Source organism: Haliaeetus leucocephalus, unplaced genomic scaffold, assembly GCF_000737465.1.
Source record: "Haliaeetus leucocephalus isolate CR32 unplaced genomic scaffold, Haliaeetus_leucocephalus-4.0 Scaffold275, whole genome shotgun sequence".
NCBI classification, from domain to species: Eukaryota; Metazoa; Chordata; class Aves; order Accipitriformes; family Accipitridae; genus Haliaeetus; species Haliaeetus leucocephalus.
In genome coordinates this window covers 39725-60351 of record NW_010972711.1, presented here as the reverse complement: position 1 = coordinate 60351, position 20627 = coordinate 39725, and the positions used below count along the sequence as shown (strand labels likewise).

Sequence of the window (20627 nt, the reverse complement as noted above, 5' to 3'; positions counted from 1 at the left end):
GCACCCCCCTGCCTATTTTTCCACCCTCATTAAGTTTACTCTGTGCAAACCCCACCATTCCTCAGATTTGCAATGCAAAAGGCGCCCCGGGCGACACCAAAATGCTTTTCTCGGGAGACCTGAAGGTGGGCTAAGGGCAGGGCTCAGGCGGTCGGGCATACCCTCGGTACGGGTGAGGTGGGCAGGGTGGGCATCGCACCGCCTCGGGCTGCGGCCTCAGCTCGGACCTCGGCTTCGTGCGCTCAGCCACGTGGGTGGGCACGTCCCCCTGCGCCGCGGTCCCCAGCGGGTGGGCGAAGACCCCTCCTCTGCCCCGGGGGCAGCCGCCAGAGCCGAGGGCGTCCGTCCGGCAGCTCCGGGCGCCGGAGGTGGGTTTGCGGAGGGTGGAGGTGCGGGCAGACAGCGGTGACAGCCCCCTGATGAAGATGCTGGGCAGCATCGGCCTCAGGCGGCCAGGTGGGACCAAGGGCAAAGCTGCACTCGGGGGTGCAGAGGAGGCCGAGGAAGGGTTTCGCTCTCGTGCCAAGGGAGGCGTCTCACGGTGAAGCCGTAGGTGGCCCCCCACTTGCCCAGAGCCCACCCTGTGGTACCACGGTATGCTTCGATTCCCTGAAAGAGCAGAACAGCTCATTTGGGGGGGGCAGGTGAACGAGTTGGATCAGCTTCGCTGGTGGTCAGACACATGCCAGCTCTGGTGGCAGGGAGAGGGGCGATCCTGTGGCTGGAGGGGAGATGGGGAGAGGGAACAAGACCTGCCGGCCTCAGCAGTGGCCTCCCAGTCCCTGCACCCCCCTGCCCCCCCAGGCAGCCGTGACCGAGCACCCACCTGAGCCGCCCAGGGAACAGCATCGGAGACTTCTCCTGGGCTGCAACCATTGCCCTGCAGCAACCTCTCCCTGCCCCAGGACAGGGAATTCTCCTAAGGGCCATTGCTTTTTTTGCTTTTTTTGCTTAAAGCAGTGCTGGTTAGAAAAGAAGACAACTTATCAGGCTTAAATCAGCATGAGCCCTTATGAAGGCAGGCAAATTCATAAAAACTGAATTATTCATGGCTGTATTTGAAACATAACCGTTCCCCTGCCATGTTGGAAATCCAGAGGAAATGCTTTTGTGCTGGAGCTGGATACCCCCAGAGGTACTCTCATAGCTCGCTTTAAAAGCTCAGCTCTTTGTCTTGTCTTGAGATCAAAGCGGTTTGGGAAGCAGGAGCCGCCTCCCGGAGCGTGCAGGACTTTGCCCAGCTGAGCTCAGGGCTTGCTGGAAACCCACAGGGTAAAGCTCAAGACTCAAGTTGTGTAACTGAGCACAAAGTGACTCTGACTTTTTCATTTCACTATCCAAGTTGAGCGCAAACAGATAAACACATGGGACAATGGTAAAGGGTCAATTAGATGTAGTTTTTCCGTAGCTCGGTGCTTTGGTGAAGACAGTTAGCATTTATGTATGATGGGCTGGTCCATAACACAGAGAAGCTGTAGCTGTGAATTAGGACCTGCATTTTGCTAGGTGCTGTATGTGTGCAGAAGCCCCCTCAAAAATGAAACCTTTTGCCAGATGCTGTCTCAGCATAACTGCACCATACAATGCCTGAACTGTGCAGAAGAAACACACTTGTGTTTTCAGTGGATACAGTTTATGTCCTGGAGCCCCAATTACTGTGCAATTCAATGCACTTTGGATCACATATGCAAAGTGTGACCTATGGAAATGCTTTGTGGGACAGTATTTCCTCCAGGAGCGTTTTCTTAGCAGAGGTGAGACTGGCAAACATGCTCATTTTTCCCTTTACAGCATTCCCTCAGGTAGGACAGTGGGGGAATGCAATCCTGGGGCAGAAGAAAACCAGAGTTATCAGTCCACTAGCTCGGCTTGTTTGCAAGGATGTATCTCCCTCCTCTGCCTCTCCTGTAGGGAATACCTGGATCACGACATGTCAGCAGCCACAGAGATGTCTTGGTACAGCTTCAAGCAGAAATGGAGATATGTAACCTGTATCATAAAGCTTGCAAAGCAAAGAATACATGTAAAAACAATATACCTGCTTTCTTTTGTAAGAGGACATAGAAAAGAAAGTGCAGGAAGAGCAAAAACTTTGGCTGGCTGCTCTGAAAATGTCCTGGGCAGATGTAATCAGCCAGCCATGAAAGGCGTTAGCTATAGCTAATTAATTTGCTAAAAGCACCTGAAGTATTAGCAGGTTACTTTGACCTGGGAATGACACCATTTCTTTGTTACTACTCCAAGCAGTGAATTCTCCAGGGTTACAATGCATTATCTGGCTTTTCTCAAGCCACTGCCCTGGGACCCATGTTGCCCCTGGGATGTTGAGCACCCTTTCCACGGAAGGATCTGAGCTGTCCAGGACATTATCCCAGCATTTTTTGTGGGCGGCTTTGGCTTAGGCTTGGATTCTGTCTTGAGGTTTATTGAAAAAACCATGGGGATTTGGCCTGGTGGTGAATGCATGGCCCAAAGAAACAGTCAGGAGAAGAAGGAAGAAATGAGAACAGAGCAGAGGGGTAAACCTGGATGGCTTTTTGGAGTCCCTGGGAGAGACAGAACAAGAGATGGAAGAGCCAGAAGTTTCTTAGACTTTGGAGGGACAGCTCCACAGCCTACAATGCCATTAGCTGGGGAGGGCTCAGTTTTGGAGCTACCAGATAGGAGAAAAAGTATTTGGTGGAAACCAAGGTAAAGGAGTAGAGGAAAGGGGGAAGATTAACTCAGTGTACAAATGAGATGTAGTTTTTTGCATGTTCATATTATGAACCAAAGAAAACAGACATTTTCCCACCTGGCATTGCAGTATTTAGTATGATTTTTTATATGCTTGGTGAGAAGAAGCTAGAGATGGTACCTGGGGCTGGAGCCCCTGTGTGAAGTCAGGCACCGTGGTGGGAGTTGTGCCCCAAAGTGCCTGCAGTCTCCAAAGCGATGAGACAGGGAGCAGACTGTCCTGGACCAGTGCTGGAGTGATCTGCTGCTTCAGGGGTGGAAATCTCACTTCTTCTCTCCACCATGACACTGAAGAGGTCCCCTGGGGAGGTCCAGGTGGACCTCCTGGCCCTTCCTCTTCCCCCAACCCTATGGCCCTGTTGTTTGCTACTGAGCTCCCCAGGTGGGTGATGGAGTCTCCCAGGGTCGGGTGCTGTGCTTAGGTGACCTGAGCCGCTCTGTCACTTCTCAGCGGGAGGATGTCACTGTCCCTCAAGTGCTCCCTGTGCCCCTGCTGAGCCACACAGCGCCCTGGGCTTGGCACTGCCATGGACCCGGCATACGCTCCGTAAGTGCTTCTCCGCTGAGCAGCGGGAACGCCGCACGTCCCTTGGTTTCCCGCAGGACCCTGACCTGAAGGTTTGCGTTGTCCTCTCTGCCACCCGGTCTGGTTCCCCCGGCACAGCCACGTGCTGCGTTATCCCTGGCTGGGGGGTGTAGGGGAGGAACTGGCACAAACACCAGTAATGCAAGAAAATCAAACGGATGTAAAACCTGTATCATTGTAATCACAAAGCCTTAAAACACCCCCTCTGTTGTAGCAGTGCCATTTGGGGGGCAGATGTGGCCAAACTGCCCCTCACTTACTGCTGAGCTTCTCCTGAAGGCCAGTGCAGCTCCCTCTGAGGGAGACACAAGTCTCTGAACTTCTTCCCCCAAGCGAGTTTCAGCCCCTGGTCCTACCCCAGACTTTATAAAAACACAGCTAGATCCAGCTCCCTGTCTCTCAGAGGCTGGGTGGGTTGGGGGGACCTTTTGAACGGTCTGATGCATTGCCAGAGACAATGGAGAGCAAATGGGATCCAGATGTGTCCTCCAGCACGAGGCTTTTCTTTCAGAAGGAATTTTCCCAGATCCTTCCCCAGATTTTGCTGTCGGGTTTTTCTTATGATGTATATGTACAACTGCCTGGCTTCCCTCCAGATCCTGGATATCAGCATCAGCTTCCCAGGCAGAGAAGGTATGACCGAAATACTGCCTGCTCCCCTCCGTCAGCACAGCCTGCTGCCTGTCCATCCCCCATGCCCAGGGAGAGGAAGGCTGATCCTCTCGGGCACCCTGAGGGTCCCTGGACCCCCTGGCAGACCCCCACCCCACTTCAGAGAGCCAACCATATCTTGGGCTGCATCAAAAGCAGCGTGGCCAGCAGGTCGAGGGAGGGGATTCTGCCCCTCTGCTCCGCTCTGGTGAGACCCCACCTGCAGTCCTGCGTTCAGCTCTGGGGTCCTCAGCACAGGAAGGACAGGGACCTGTTGGAGTGGGTCCAGAGGAGGGCCACAGAAATGATCAAAGGGCTGGAACATCTCTCCTCTGAAGACAGGCTGAGAGAGTTGGGGTTGTTCAGCCTGGAGGAGAGAAGGCTCTGGGGACACTTTGCTGTGGCCTTTCAGTACTTAAAGGGGGCTTATAAAAAAGGTGGGGACAAACTTTTTACCAGGCCCTGTTGCAATAGGACAAGGGGTAATGGTTTTAAACTAAAAGAGGGTAGACTGAGACTAGGTATAAGGAAGAAACGTTTTACGATGAGGGTGGTGAAATACTGGAACAGATTGCCCAGAGAGGTGGCAGATGCCCCATCCCTCAAACATTCAAGGTCAGGTTGGACGGGGCTCTGAGCAGTTGAAGATGTCCCTGTTCATTGCAGGGGGGTTGGACCAGATGATCTTTAAAGGTCCCTTCCAACCCAAACTATTCTATGATTCTTCCTTGGGAGTCCCCAGCACACAGCCTGCCTGTCGTGAACAAACAGGGCACTGAAGTCCTGCTGTATTGCCCTGAAATGATGCTTCCAAGCACACAGAGAGTGGAGAGTGGAGCCAAGAATTGAGCCTGTGCTCCTTGCAGCTTCCCTGCCCTGTGCCAGAAATGATGATGAAACATTTATTGATTGCAATGAAGTATTGCTGCACTGAGAGAGCTAAGGCAGGAGTCCACGTGGCTCAGCATTTCAAATCCTCTGCTTCAATATTTTTCCAACTACCAAAATGTATTTTTTTTTCCTCCCAGGCAGACATTTGGCAGCAGAGTTAAATGAACCCTAAGGGCTGTTATAACTTAGACTCATCTTTGGGAGCCCAGTGATGCATGAGAAAGAGCTCTGTTTTAACAAATTCCTAAAAGCACAAATGACTACTGCATCCTGCTTTTCCATTGAGACTTCCAGACATCTTCCAGCAGAATCACTGGGTGGGTTGCGGGCAACCTATCAGCACTGTGTCATCTTGCCTGTTTATTTGGTGAATTCAGATTTTCATACATTAATGCAATAGAGAAATTCAGCAGAGAATTCACTTTGGGAAAAAAAAAATATGCCTGGGACTCCAAGGTTGAGGAATTTAAATCAAACTCTCTTTCAATAAATGCAACCCATTAAGAGCCTCTTGATTGTCTATTTGAATATTACATTTTAAAATGATACTTAGAAAGAGTAAATAAAATATGCTTCAGTTCTGCAAATTAAATTTATCCTCGGTTAAAGTCCATTGAGAGATACCCCTAGGGTGAATTTGCCCTACATCTCATTTCTGCCCTAGGGTGTTTTCATAGCAGTCTGAGTCATCCAAAGCTCCCAAGCTGAATTAATTTCTGACTCTCATAGTTGATGTCCCACAGACAAAGCCACGTCTGTGATTCAGAAAACCGCTGATTAATACCAAGCAGAAGGAAGCCAGGCACTGCTGTTTGCTCCTGCCCGTTTCCCCCCAGCTCGCTGGAGTCAGCCTGGCTTTCTGCAGGTCCTGCGCGATGCCGGCCGGCGCTGGGGGAAGGCAGAGACCCGGCAGATGGGACGGGGAAGCCTCGTGCGTTGGCATGAGGGTCCTTTCCCCATCCCAGCAGCTGCCAGCAGCTGCTCTCGAACACAACTCCAGAGGCAGCAGCCAGGACTTCTGCTGCAGCGACGTCCCCTGTAAGCCCGGCCAGTGCTCCTTTGCTCATGCTACAGGGTGTCACCAGCTTCATCCCTCCCTGGCGTTCGGCTCCAGCCCCTCCAGCCCACCCTGGCCCTTCAGGGAAGGTCCTCCCACAGCTTTTTGCTTTTGTCTGCTGGAGAAATACTGAGCTCCATCAGGAGGGAGGAGACCCTGCCTCACAGGGCAGCTGGGGACGCCTCAGACCAGAGCCTCATATGGCAGCAAGCGATGGTCCATAGCCAGCGAGCTCCACTGCGGGATTTCTCACATCCTCTGCATGCTGGTGAGGCGTGGAGGAGCTGCACGCACCAGCGGCGATGCCTCAGGCAGCTGGATTTGTTTTTTTCAGCATTTTTGACTCCTCCACTTTTCCTCAGCCGCTTTCTGGGCACCAGGCAGAGGCACTGCCCCTGTCCATGGAGCAGAAGTCCCCGCAGGGACATGGCAGAGTCCCTGGCCAGCTCTGAACTCGCAGTCCCCTGATCCTCCTTGCAACTTCAGCTGGGCTTGGAAGCGTTTCAGCTGCAGTGAGCAGCGCAAGCCCGGCTGTGCCGGGCTCTGCAGCCGCTGAGGGGGTCCTTGTGCCGCTGCCAGCAGCAGGACCCTCGGATGGGCGGTGGGGTGGTTCTCCTGCTGTACTTTGGTACATAGGCAGATGGTGCCATCAAGATGATTAACAGCACTGAACCCGGTTTGCCAAGAGCCTATTGATTTTCCAGAAGGGTAACAAATTTTCTCCTTATGCACCAGCACCAAGCCTGAAGTAATCTGGTATATAGCAGGAGGGAAATCAGCTTTCAGCGTGATTTAGGGAGGGCTGTGTTGCATCCAGACGCATACCAATATGATCTTTCCTGAGTGCTGTTAAATACTGCCTTAATAATTAATTAGAGATAAATAACACTCATGTTTAACACTAATTCGTAGCTGAGTTAGGGCGGCAGGCTGAGTGCCAGGATCTGGTCCTGCACTGGGTGGACAGCTTCCCACTGAGTCATGGTGAGTAAGGATTGACCCTGGGCTCTTCCTCTCCCCAGGGGTCTTTGAGATTGGGTGTATGACCGCGTAGAGAAGCAACTGTGGTGCTGTCACTGTATTAACCTCTTTTCTTGACAGATTGAGAATCTGGGAAGATCTCCGGTTAACAGAGTTTACCAGACATGATGGTTTGCTCCTGTCTTAAAGCATTTGGGTTGTGGCCAGGCAGCAGCAAAGGACCTCATGAGACCCTGCCACCACGGGAACTCCGTCCTCTCCTCTGGGGTGGTTCAGCCCCTCGTGTTAGGCACTGTACAAACAGGGAACAAAAAGATGGTGCTGAGTTTGCAACCATCTCATCTCTTGATTCGTATGGCTAACGTCACAGAAGTGTGTCAAAAGAGCCCGATAGGTGTTACCATGAGACTTTTCCATATCCGTGTAATTATAAAGCTAAGTTTGTCTTGTAATGGCAATCCAGCCATCTGGGTAGTAGCAGAGAAAAATAACAAATTCGGTTTCTAGGTGTTGGATGCTGCTCGTTCCCGAGCCCTCAGCTTTCTCTCTGTGGCCCCTGCTCGAGGCTGAAGCATTGGCTTAGTGAAGGGGACCATGGTGATGCTCTGACAACCACGGCAGGGGCTGACCGAGTCCTGTGGGCCTTGAGCTCCAGTTGCTGGGGAAGAAGCAAATGTGTCCTTTCCAGTGAGGCTGGGATGAAGAGAAGCAAAAGTCTGAGCTGCCTCCATTGTATTTTAGAGCACCATCATCTGTTGGCAATTTACTACTAATGCAGCATATACCGTATTTACAGCAGGTCACTGGAAATATACCTGGTCCCATTCATCATTTTTAATAGCAAAGCAGTACTTTAGTGCAACATTAATTTAAATTTACCTTCCTGCAGAAAACTGGTGGACAGCGAGCCGTCCGAAAGATGCATTTTTATTAGCTCTCTCCTCTACATTTGGCTGCTGATAAATATTTATTTAGACTTACCCTGCCAAAGGCTTTAAACACAGCCACATTTCTCTTCCTTCCAGGAGTAAGTGGTGGCAAACAGCGGTCAACGATGGGCAGAGCCTGTGGGCCAGGCAGCAGTGGGCAAACCCCAAAGTGTCTTCCCATGGTGGCTGGGGAGTGTGACGAAAGCCTCGCCACACGGACATGGAGGAGGTCAGAGGCAGGGCGGGGGGAGCAACCCCAATAACCCGGTCGGGAACATGAGCCCCCGATGCAGCCCCCCCAGGGCTGTCCCAGGGGAGCCTCAGCCCAGGGTCCAGGGGGACACCCAGTGCCCTGAGCTAAGGGGAAAGGCTCTTACGGACCGAGGGGGTAAGTTACTGCCTCAGGGGTATGGGACACGTTATGGGATGCAGCAGAGGAGCATTTTGGGATTGCGCAGGACTTACTATGGGTTGTTTAGGGGAGGAAGCAAGGGTGGGGAAAGGGAGGGATCTGGGTGGTTTGGGAAGGAACAAGTGTGGGAAAACAGAGCAATGAGGGGATAAAAGGGGCCAGCTGCATGTAAAGAGTTGGCTGGTCGGTATGTCTGTCTGGCCATGCCCTGCGCCTGGTCAGCAGGGCCTGTCTTCTCATTGAACTCCATTTCAGATGTTTTTCCTGGGTGAGGGACTCCCTACTCTGTATGCACATGTGTGTTTGGGGGTCTAGGTGAATCACTGGTGAATGTCGAGCTGGACTAGCTGGTGAGTAGGATAAGAGGCTTTGGGAGGAAGGTATCAAAGCAACCGTAAGTGTGGGCTGGATACTGAAGGTACCAGAGGTCTGTGGATTGGCTATTGGAGGGACCAGGAGGTCCTGGCCAGCTACTGGGGAGATTGTGGGGTCTGGAAGTCAATTGAGAGACCTGTTTGTGTGTGTTTGTGCAAGAGCCAACTGGAAAAGAGAGGATCCAGGGGCCAGCTACTGTATAGACTGAGTGTCTCAGGCCAGTGGCTAGAGGGATCCACATTGTATATACGTCTGTGTAAGTATATATACATATTCTCTTAATGGGCTTTCATCCTGATCAACCGGAGAGCAGAACAGGATGAGGCCCTTGGTGCTGTTTGTGTCTGTTGAGCGTTTCTGTGTTGCTGGCCATGTATATACGTAGATAAGTGTTGAATATGTGTGTTTGTGCTCATGTGCCTACGGGGAATACATGCTTAGCCCCACTGCCAGCTGGACCGGGGGGCAGGGAGGTGCGGCAGCCTTGCCTCTACTGGGCCACTGGATTCAGCGGCTTGTGACAATGACCTGTTCACTTGGGCTAGCAGTTGGGTTTGAGCCAAGGATAGCCTCTGCAAAGACTATCCTACTGCCTGAGCAGAAGGATTGAAAGGGAGAAGGTTGCTCTTTTTAATGTCTTCAAGCTTGTGAACTCCCTCTCAACCAACATTGGGTGATGACAGGCAGCTAAATCCCCCGCTCCCAGCACCTAGGCACATCCACCTTGCAACACTGCCTGGTTCAGACACACCTGAGCTGACGAAGTTGCTCACAACGACATCAAACCGCTTAGACACCAGTCACTGGTGTGATTCATGAATCAGATGTTCCTCCATCAGTCTGTCTTTTCAACAGGCACAGCCCAAGGGATGTGCTGAGACAAGTCCCCCCCAAAGCTGTCTAACCCTGACACAGGAGGTAGCTGGCAAAAAGCACAGGGAACTGAGCAGACTGAAATGTGAACACTTCAACAGGGTGGAGGTACTTTCAATGATAGACAAGTCCACTAGCAGAGATGAAGCTGAACAATGAGGCTTTCAAGGCCTTAGGGACACCTAAAATTTAGTTTTGACAAATAAAGTTGCAGTCTTTCTGCCTTTTCATATGCTACTCTGAGCTGCTGTGGAGGAATACCATGATCCAGCCCCGTATTTCCATCAAAAAATAATAACAAATTAGAGGCTCTTGTATCAGTTTGTCATTCTCCAACTGATTGCAGAGATACACTCTAAGCTGATGAATTATTTAAAACAGATGCAGTACATTTCAGAAAATGAATTTGATTAAGTGACAAGATATTATGAAGAAAACTGAGACAAAAGCCTAAGAGAATCTATTTTCATAAAATATAGCATGCTTCCTATCTGATGATAATTTTGAGTAAACAGACGAATTAGTAGGTAGACTGATAGAGTGTCCACTAGGAAGACATATATACACAGGAAACTAATATAAAATGGAAAATGGTCTTGCTAAGCAAGACATATTACCCTCTCTCCACTCCATCCACAAAACAGGCAATGAAAAGGAAATGACACATAGGGCTTTTTTTTAGTTTCAAACTTCTCTTCTTTCCAAACCCCTGTACTGTGTGCTGGGCGGGTATGTTTTTGCTAAAGCACTACTGATGTGTCACTTTGTAGATGTTACTGAAGCTTACAGGTTCTGTCTAAATCTCTGTACAAAACACTTTCTAGATTGTCATGGCTTTCATGGCTTATCACAATATGTAGAGCTTTATAGGAAGAAGTCAGGTCCTTTATCAGATGAGATCTGGAAGAGGTGTTTGAAGACATGAGTGTCCAGGAGCTTGTCTGTTTTTTTCCCAGCAAAGTCAGCTTGTCTAAAAACCTTGTCTTGATGACATTCTTAGGCATGCAGGCTACTACAACACAACTGCATGAAATACATAAACTATCTTTGTACTGAAAATGGAAAATTGCTCTCACATATTGCCTTATTATTGTTATGTACTGATTTCCTTTCTTTCTTTCTCTTTATTTCTACTGAAAGACATCAATATAATTTATTTACTTCATTCGCAAAGAAGCTCGTATTTAATTGCAATGCATATCATCATATTCACCTAATATAGTATAAATTCCCCTGCTGTTTCAATTGGACATCTGTCTTAAACAGTTGTGGTAGGGAGTAAACAGCGTATTTCATCTTAGAAATGGTCCTGTTGAAATATACATGAATGTTCAATTAATTTCCATCTTCTTTTCCACAGTACTTCTTTCCTTTGCTTTTTATTTTCCTTAATAAAAAGTCATATTCAATATTTAAATTCACAAAAGTAAAAAAAAAAAGTTAATAAAACAGTTTGTGATTTTCCTTTCCTCTCCCTCTCCTTCTTCTCCCCTCCCCTCCTCTCCCCTCTAACACTGGAAGAAAGACTTGCATTAGAGGATGGCACTTCTGGCTCAAGTCTAGCCTGGATATTGACTGCTGGCAGTTTGCTTCTATGTGGATTCATCACTATTGATTTTTGTTCCAGGTTTAAGATATGGGCATGTATCACTTTCCCAGCAGCAGTCTCATACAGACTTTCCAGCTCTCCCACGGCTAATATCTGCGCTCTTTATGTGCATGAGTACAACCACCATCCCGGCCGGCCGGGGATGGAAAGCCTAACATCAGCTAGAGGGTGTATGTGCCCTGCGGGCTGCAGAGGCTCCTTGAAGACACAATCTTAAATGGGAAGGATGAATCAGCACCCGTCAAGCTCCATGCTGCTATGGGGGGACTGCTTCCTTCCAGCCACTTTGCAGCGCAGATGTGCACAGTCTCTTCTGTTCGGTCATGCAGACTGTAGCTTGCAGTGAAGTAGAGAAACAACCCCAGATACATGTGTCTTAGGCTAATATTCTGACTACTGGGCTGTATCCCCTTCTTTCTGAATTGCAAGGCAATGCTAAAATACAAAAAAGGAAACTATCCAGTCTGTGGATTTCTCATGGGAGCCAGATGCCCTAAAATATGGACAACTGTCCAATGGATTTCTTGAACAGCCACATAGTAACCTGCTCTTGCAAAAGTGCTCTGCGACAGATAAAGAGGAAGAGCATTTGGATTTTTTGACAAAAGTGGCAAAAAGAGTTTATACAGCTTTAGCAAAAGGATGATGAAAAACGTCCCACGGATTTCTCTTTTCCAGTTGCAGAGGAGTATACAGTGGAAACATATTGCCAACTTTTTATTGCACATTAGAACAATTAAAAGGTTAATGTTAAGAAATAGAAACTAAGATCAGTGCAACAACAGTTTAATTCAGAGATACATACAGTGAATACTGGGAGTGAAACCAGTTACCTTTATCTTGAACAAAGTGCCCTTCTGGAGGAAAATACTTGTTTGTTTAGATTGAAAGCAGACACCAGTCAATGAGCTGACCAGTGTCCCACTAAGCAACGGGCAGTGAAAGCTCAGATTCTCCCAACTGGTCTGAACTTTCCAAGTAGTGGGAGCAGTAAGTGCTTAGCATCTTTGCAAAACTGCCTCTCTCCAATTCAATACCCCACATCAGAGGCACCGGAGACACCTGTGTTCTTTAACTTATCTGCAGTCTAATCCTCCCCACCCACACATACACATGTGAAATGGAAATAACAATTTAAACCTATCTACATAAATACAGCTCTTTGAAATGCACTAATGTGTGCTACTAGCTGAATCAGGAGAGCACTTAGGCACAGCACACACTTACATCCAAGTTGCACGGGGAGAAGAGTTTTAAAGTTTGGGTACTAGATCAGGTTGCATTGAGGGGATTATCACAAGCAGAGAGGAGAGGAAATTGAGGTTAAGTATGGTCCAGGAGGCAAAAGGGAAAGGGCATGGAAAACAAGTCAAGAAAAAGAAAGCTCCAAGATGTAGATGGTTCACAGTTACTTTAGGCAGCAGTTTAAGCTTCTCAGTTTTGAAAAAGGAAATAACACCTACTTATCACCAAGAGGTGTGTTGGTAATTCATGTTGAAAAGTGCTCAGAGATTCTTTGAAGAAAGGTACTTTTGGAAATGTAAAGTGTCATCTTTGAAGCATTTGTTATTATGCCACAGTGTGATTGTGGACTTAAAAACTGCTACTAAAAAGTGATGTAGAAGGAAAGCAGCAACCCATCCAGTCATGAATACTTGGCCAGCCCCAGTATTTCTACCCGTGATACCATCAATAGACAAATACTGGTGGGAAGAATGGGTAAGAAAAAAATCAAGTGTGTATTTTACTAGGTCTTTCACCTGGAAAAGCTAGTTTGCTATGTATACAGCTCCAGGTGGCATAATCGGTTTAAAAATTTATGTTTATTCTTATTTTGTTTCCCCCTGGGAAACTGCAACCAAGCTGCCAGAGTGATGAAACCAACACCAAGGAAGTCAGCAAAAGAAAGTGATAGACTTCCATGTTCTCGCAGTTCATGACGGTTATGCTCAATTAGCCCTGTACCTTTTCTTCAGGATCAGAAGGGGTTTACCTTGAAACGTTTCTCTGTCCGCTTACTGTGTTACAGCATGTGTCTTCAAATCCTGAAGTCACATTATTTGCCCACTTCCAGACCTGTGCCTTTAATATCAGTCCATAACTCAGTTCCTTGGGCTGCCAGCAATCAGTGCTTCACAGAAAGGAGTAGTATGGAGATGCACCCAAAGTCCTTCCATTTTGGTCCATCTCTGTGCCTCTCTGAGATATTCTGCTTAGGTTGACAGGATTTCTCAGTCTCTTTCCAGATTGTTAATGACTTGCAAAGCTGAGAGCATGGTTGTTGGCGTTCCCTTTACTTCATGTCTTCTGCCTGCAAGTGCTAAGGAAAGACAGAAAGATTTAAGATACATTCAGACCATAAGGACAAAGAGGTTTAGAAACTGAAGTCTGGACTTCTTACTTCTCTACTTTTAAGGTAGGAATTCTATCAAGAACTGGATTATCCTACCCCAGAGCCAGGCTGTTTTACCCCAGTTTGTCTACCTGTACCTGAAGAAGAGGTGGAGATAGCACTGCCTTCATTGTATACCCTATGCTATACGTTGCATTCCTGATGCATTTATGGAACCAAGCCCAGGCCAGCTCTGCGAATAAATCCTGGAGAAAGTCAGACCTGTTCTGCCAGTCAGAAACCCACTGCATTTAGCAGAGCAGACTATTGGATATGTGTGTGGTGACACCCTTCCCTAAGGACATCCTTCAAGGAAGTGTATGGAAGGGAGTGCGTACTGGGAAGCCTTGTTGGCACAGCTCCTTGCCACTCAGCCTTGCTACCAGGAAGCCGGGATTAGAGTCACTGAGCAACATGTTTTTGTGCTTGTCCCAACAGTGCTGGTTTAGGTGCCTGTCCTAGTCTGTGTGTATCTCCCTTGACCAAAAAACCTCTGTGGAGAACTGTAGCTTGGTCATTTCCATTTCTCAAGACCAGTACTCAGCTCAAATCTGGAATTGTGCTCTTCAGCCTGTTTTGGAGGTGGAGAAGGAAACAAATTCAACTTTTCAAGTGTTACACTTTGCAGATATAAGGGATTTTTTTTCTCCTATAAAAACAGCTCTTATAGCACCCACACAACAGCAACAAAGACATCTACTTACCTTTCCACAGGATGAAATCCAACAACAAAATAATATTCACTCCTCTTACAAAATTTGGCAGTGCCTGTAGTGCCTCTTTCTCCTCCTTTTCTCATTTAATGCACATTGGCTAATAATCTCCAGGGCTGTATCAATACCTTCTTTTGTCTTGGCAGAACACTCCAGATAAGCATATGCCCCGATGCTGGCAGCTAAAGCTTTTCCTTCTGTAGTGCTAATTGGCTCATTGCCTGGAGAAGTTAGTTTCTTCTTAATACCTTCATCGCCCCTTAGTTCTGTCTTGGTAGCCACCAGAATAATAGGTACTGTGGGGCAGAACACTTTGATTTCTGGAATCCAAAAATCAAGGATGTTTTGCTGTGAGTCATGCCTGTCCACAGAGAAGCACATTAAAATAATGTCGGTGTCCTCGTAGAACACTGAGCGGAGATTTCGGTAACTGACTTCATTCTTCCCTGCCACATCGAAGAGAATTAGTTTCATCTCTTTCCCATCTACTTCTGTGTCAGTGGCGTAAGCATCAAACAGAGTTGGCTCATAGGTCTTGGGAAGCTGCTTGTGACACAGAGCAAAGAGGAGGCATGTCTTACCACAGCAGTCATCTCCAACTACAGTTAGCTTTCTCCTAAGAGCAGCCATTCCTTGAAAACCAAGATGAAGTACAAAATGGATTATTCCCATGCTGGGCTTTTTTTTTTTTTTAGCTCTTGTGCAGGGTAGAAGGAGGAGAGGAGAAATCCCATTAGTTTGGAATTCTTCTCCTTCTCTCCTTTTTTCTCTCCATACTCTGTCTTACCTTTGTTCTCTATTTTTTTTCCCCTTTTAATTTCTATGGTATCAGAATCTTCTGAAATTGTGAGTACCTTGCTCTTGACTATTATTATAGATCAAAAAATGAAGGCATAAACCAAGTCTGGATGTAACCAAGACTCTTGCAGTGCCTTATATTTCTGTTTTATCATCTCAGACATTGTTTATGGTCAGTGTTCAGTCCATAACAGACTTCATTTTCTGGATTGAATTACTTAATTTTGTGAGTGAGATGGAATATAAAACACTGTACTGAACAACTATGCAAATCGGCTTTACTGACTACATTTTTCCTGCCATGGTCTGCTAGTGGAATTCTACCACTGGCAACAGCTATCCTGTGCAAGTCCATGCTGCTTTTGCTCATAGATCCATTGCCATGTGGGAGTTAATAAAGTGTTTTCAGTCTTCATATATTCACGGCTAATTTATATGAGATAGAAGTTTGTTAGACTTACAGGATAGTGATTTCCAGTATCAACCTTCTTTTCTTTCTTGATGTTCAGTATTAGATTGGTTTCTTTTAAAACTGTTGCCACCTCAGCTTCCTTAGGTCACTGGTTCCCCTGCGGAGAGAACTTCCCACCACTCTTCAAGGACTATCATGATGACCACAGTATTTAAAGGAATAGGTTGATGTTTCTAAATATAGCCAACCAATCTACAAAGACAACATCATGACATCATTGTTTTTTAAAGAAGCCTACTTTACTGGCAATAAAGTGGAAGTTATGTAATTCATTAACAAATCACAGCATGTTTACTTTAGAAATTTCCTCATTCCTATTGCAAAAGACTCGTCCTGAGTGTGCATTTCAGTATTGAGTGTGCCAAACTGCTTGTGTGTGGGGGGCTGACAGTACAAGAGTGTAAAACAGTGGTAGGCTTGCCAGACAGACCCTCAAGACACCCCTTTCCAGATTTGCTGAGGCATCGTAGAGAAATAAATTGCAGAATCAAAGAATGGATGAGGTGGGAAGGGGTCATCTAGTCCACCCTGCCCTGATCGGAGCAGGATCAACCCCAGCAGGTGGCTCAGGACTGTGTCCACTTGGGTTTTGAATATCTCCAAGGATGGAGACTCCACAGCCTCTCTGGGCAGCCTGTGCCAGAGTTTGATCATCTTCAAAGTAGTGAAATGAAGTCTATCAACTGGAGAGTCTGAAGAGAAAGAACTGTCCAGTGTTAAGTATCCTATCTTGAACTCCGAGATGAAGACTGAATTCCCTGCTCTCTTGTTGGCATTGGGCAAGTCACTTCTACTCCCTCTGTCTCAGTTTTCCTGGTAGACAAAGACTGCAAGGTACCTGCAACCACTAAAAACTGACAACAAAGGGAACCAGGGGTAGATTAATTTGGTCTCTGCAGAGAGAGGCATTATTGGTGATGCAGTTACGTAACTGCTGATTAGTATAGTTACATGGTCAGACCATTTATTTCATTCTGCTACAGAAGAGTTCTTCAACTAAGATGAGTGCTTTTAGATCTAAAAATTTTAGCCTAAGGATGAGGAACTTGTTTTTGTTTGATTTGAAGTCAGCTGGAGACCTGAGGCTGCTTTAGTTTTCTGTGGTGCTCTAATTTTACTCTGCCAGGCCATATTTCCTGCGTCTTATTCAAGTATGAATCCAATAGTCTTGCTGTAGGAACTTGACAAAATTAAAGCCATCAGCTTCTGACTTGCCCCACTTACTCCCTAGAAGAGCAATGCCAGTGGGCCCCACAGAGCTCTTTAGGATCATGAAGGCATTTCTTGTTTGGGATGAGGCACTTTCACATGCACTGTACTTAGCCCAAACCTCTGTATGAAGGTACACAGGTCTTTTTTACCTTCTCTTTTGTGTCTTGGTGTTCTGGTTTCTAGGTAGATCAGTCTGGCTTGTCTGCTGAGAGTACTGATCACAAGGGGATCTGAGAGTTAAATTCTGTTTTTCTTCAGGGACACTGGAAAGCAACGGACCTGCTGTGACACGCAACAAGTGGCCTGGTTCCTATATATGCCAGAAACTCTTAGCAGCTTAGAGAAACAGATACTTAGCATTTCTGCCTGTCCTCCCACATCTACTCAGAGCTTTTTCACACTAGCCTGTGAACTGCTCATATTTAGCTAGCTCTTGCTTTCCTTACTTCACTGAGAAGCTTTGCCTGCGTGAGGACTGCAGGATGCTTGCTGCTAGCGTTACAGTACAAGTCAGCGTGCAGGACTCAGTGTGCCATTACTGGCACATACGGCTCCCCCAGCATGTTATGCCACAGCAGGCAATGTACTTACTTGCCTACTTATCGACAAAAAGAAGAAAGATTACCTTTCCCACTGACTTTTCACGCTTTTGGTACAGATTTATGCTTGAACACAAATTCTCTGAGTTACAGACATGCCCTTTAGAAAATCTGTTTAGCAAAAAGAGCAGGGGGGGAATATAATCTGGAAACAATCTCTAGTAATTGACTAGAATTGTCTTCTCAGCAACAAAAAATGCCAATTGGATTAAATCAAGTAAAAAACAAAAGGCTGAGTTTTAATCTCAAAACCACCAGTACAAGCAACGAAAGCAAAGAAGTGGTGTCTTCTTTCTCCTACTTCATACTTTCTTCATCAATCACACAGATGTAAGTGGTGCAGCAGAACTAATGCTCTGCGTAGAGAGTGCACATTTAGGGATTACTGGAAGTGAAGTATCAGCTTCATGCAAATTTGATCAGAAAATATAAAAGTTCCAGTATAAAGTTCAAATTCAGCCCTAAAATATGTGAGCTGGCTACACTCCCTGGTGTCGTCCAGACCACAACCATGCTTCAATACAGAATCGGTCCTGTACAAAATGCCCTAAGGAGAGGAAAAAGCTGCGACATCCCAGAGCCTCTTTTCACTATTTTCCTTCCAGGTTTTCCACCTGTGCTCTCAGGCACATTCCCAAGAAGGAAGCACTTCCACAGATTATTGTCCACTGTGCTCATTTACAGTACCGCTGCTGTGCCTTTTTCCGCTGCACTCACAGCACTGCCATGCTGGTCAGATTCCCGTTTTCCCTGATGCCTCGATCCAAGCGGGAAGAGAAAAGTATTCCTATGTACAACTCTGTCCCTGATTTCCACTGTTCTTGAAACTGGCTCACTTTATGCTTTCATGCATGGGCTGAAGAAAGAATGCTCCAGAGAAGAAAAGTAAATATATATAAATGGAAAGATAACATAAATTAAGGGCCTCCTCACTTCCACTTAGACAGCTCAGGGAAGGTACTATATAGTGCACTGGTATTTATGAGCTAACCCACTGCAGCAGAGAGGTGGCATGTAGCAAATTTACATTAAGTATGAAACCCAGGCTGTGATCAAGTCCCAGGTACTACACATTTAAGTATAAATGTGTGATAACCACAGTGACATAGATGTTCCTGATAGAGTCCACCACTGGAGTATACCCTAGGACAGTGAAATGAGTGCAATCTCAGCCTAAGTGAGTCACAGGGCTGGGTCTCCTGATACAAAGCCTCTGAAAAAAAACATATAAAGCACCTGAAACCCTAGGTCAAGGAATTACATAGACTTTGCTGCAGTCTTTCTTGCAAAGTGCGAGATGAAACATCAGGCCCTTTGCCTTTAGCGTAACTGTGTGGAAGACGGCAGATGCAAGACTTCACTAGAAAATGAAGCAGTTATGGCTCAGACCATAACTGGGTGCTGGAACAATATCTGCACTGTTCAATTACAATAAGAGTCCCTGCTATGGGTTTGACTTGTCTGCTGTAATCCAACTTTGTAGAGTATTTCCTTAGCACAGTTTGGAAGCTGGGACCAGTAGACAGCTGGGATGAGGCCACCCCGCTTTAAAGTCTGAAAAAAGAGTACGAATGTGGGCCGCTTTGCTTTCTCTACACTGAGGCGCACAGATAACTGCTAGCAGCACTCTGGGTGAACAAGAACCGTGTGCTTTGAGATGAGTACGCGGGCTGTTTCCCTGCCTTTCATGGCACGGCACCGGCGACACGAGCAACAAACCCGCTCACGTGCCTGATCACTTTTTCTATTTAACCAACCGTCTTGCTCATGATAAGCCAAACCCAAGTACCCAGGCACGATTCTCCGTGCCCCCCCCCCCCAAGCCAAATAAAGACGGACCCCGCCGCACGCCGAAGCAGCACCCCTGACGATCGATCCATAAGGCCCTCGCAGCTTTTCCCACTTTTCCCCCGAGGCGGAGCGCTCCCGTTTGGGAGCCGTGCGGGCGCCGGGGTCGCCGGCGGCGCGCCGGCCGCGAGGTGGCAGTGGGCTCCAGCCCACAGCCCGCCGGCCGCCCGCGGCACCGCGGGAGCGGTCGCGGGGCGTGGAGCCGCGCGGTGGCGTGGGGCGAGTTACTTTCTACGGCAGACTGACTCCGCCTGCCGAGCAGAACGGGTCCACGGAGCTGCGGTTCTATCTGTAGAGAAAACAGCCGCACGCTGCCGGCGCTCCACCGCCACAAGGACGCGCCACATCGGCAGCTTGCTTTCGTTTCGTGGAGAATTTAAAACCGTGAGTGGTCAAAGGTAAAGGGATACCGCCGATTTAGCCTGCTAAAGGGCCGCGGGTACTGTGGAACACCGGTGCCTATGACTACGCTTTATTTCTGGGGGTTTTCAAACACCAGTTTGAATTTATTATATTCGCTTCACGAAAAATACGCCGTAGAAACGATGTGAGATCAAAGTACAAATCCATCCATTGCCATCCGGGGACATGCTCTTCTGACAGGGAGAAATGGGAATTGCAAAAATCTCACAGAGGGTTAATTATATTTCAACGTCTAGGATTAAGCGAACCATTTGCCCTATTGACACACACTTCTGTAACAGTCTGCTGCGAGTAGCCCGTCGGGCAATTTGATGCACTCACTGATGCACTTGGTCTTCAAGTGCGTATTTTAAAATACAATTTTTAATAACAACCATATTGTCCAAATCACTCATTTGTGTTCTATTCACTAACGCCAGTGCTGGCTAGCAAGAGAGGACACTTTGGATCCAATCCCGAGAGGCAGGAGCCACAGGACATCGTTTAGGTGAAAATGCTTGCAGGGAAAAGGCTCGAGACAACACCCAGTTAGACAGCGATAGCTGCAACAGGGACGTGGGGAATCGCTACCACTAATTTCACAGTGTGAGACTTTATGATGCGCAGCTTTATTAACGCAGCCAGCGTGAGCCATCTGTTTATATTAAGGTACTTACACCCTACCCTCCAAGCAACCTGAAACTCCAGCCTTTTGCGCTCCTTTATTTCCACGTTCATTTTTTTCATTCCCCTGACTTCTGATATCTCCGTAAATTGAGACCAAAGGGGCATTTCGGTTCGAGTCTTCTGCTTCTCCCGGTTTGTAATTCCTCTGCTCCCTTTTGGCCGAGAGCTGGCAGGAGAGAGGCTCAAAACATGATGGATTTTTTCCTTTAAGGAAGGGAAGTGCTGGAGTCCTGCGTTTTTCCCGTAACACCCAGCCAGCGCTTTTGTTTTATTTAACCGCCCGCAGTCACCTCGCCCCCCCTTTCCTCGGGCTTTAAGGGCCGCATCTGGGACGCGCCGGCCTCCCCTCTCCCCGTGTTCCTCGGTTGCTCGCCCACCCTCCGAGGACCGCGCACCCCGAGCGG

General features: G+C 47.5%; 1 protein-coding gene across 1 annotated transcript; it reads right to left on the bottom strand.

Annotated features, from left to right (window-relative positions):
- Positions 1-13247: 13247 nt before the first annotated feature.
- On the bottom strand, positions 13248-15552 carry LOC104833256 (ras-like GTP-binding protein RHO). The gene is made up of 3 exons (XM_010569834.1): positions 15465-15552; positions 14197-14837; positions 13248-13420 (listed from the first exon to the last, which is right to left on the bottom strand). The coding sequence occupies exon 2, from the start codon at positions 14833-14835 to the stop codon at positions 14242-14244; it is 594 nt and encodes a 197-aa protein (XP_010568136.1). The 5' UTR covers positions 14836-14837; positions 15465-15552; the 3' UTR covers positions 13248-13420; positions 14197-14241.
- Positions 15553-20627: the final 5075 nt, after the last annotated feature.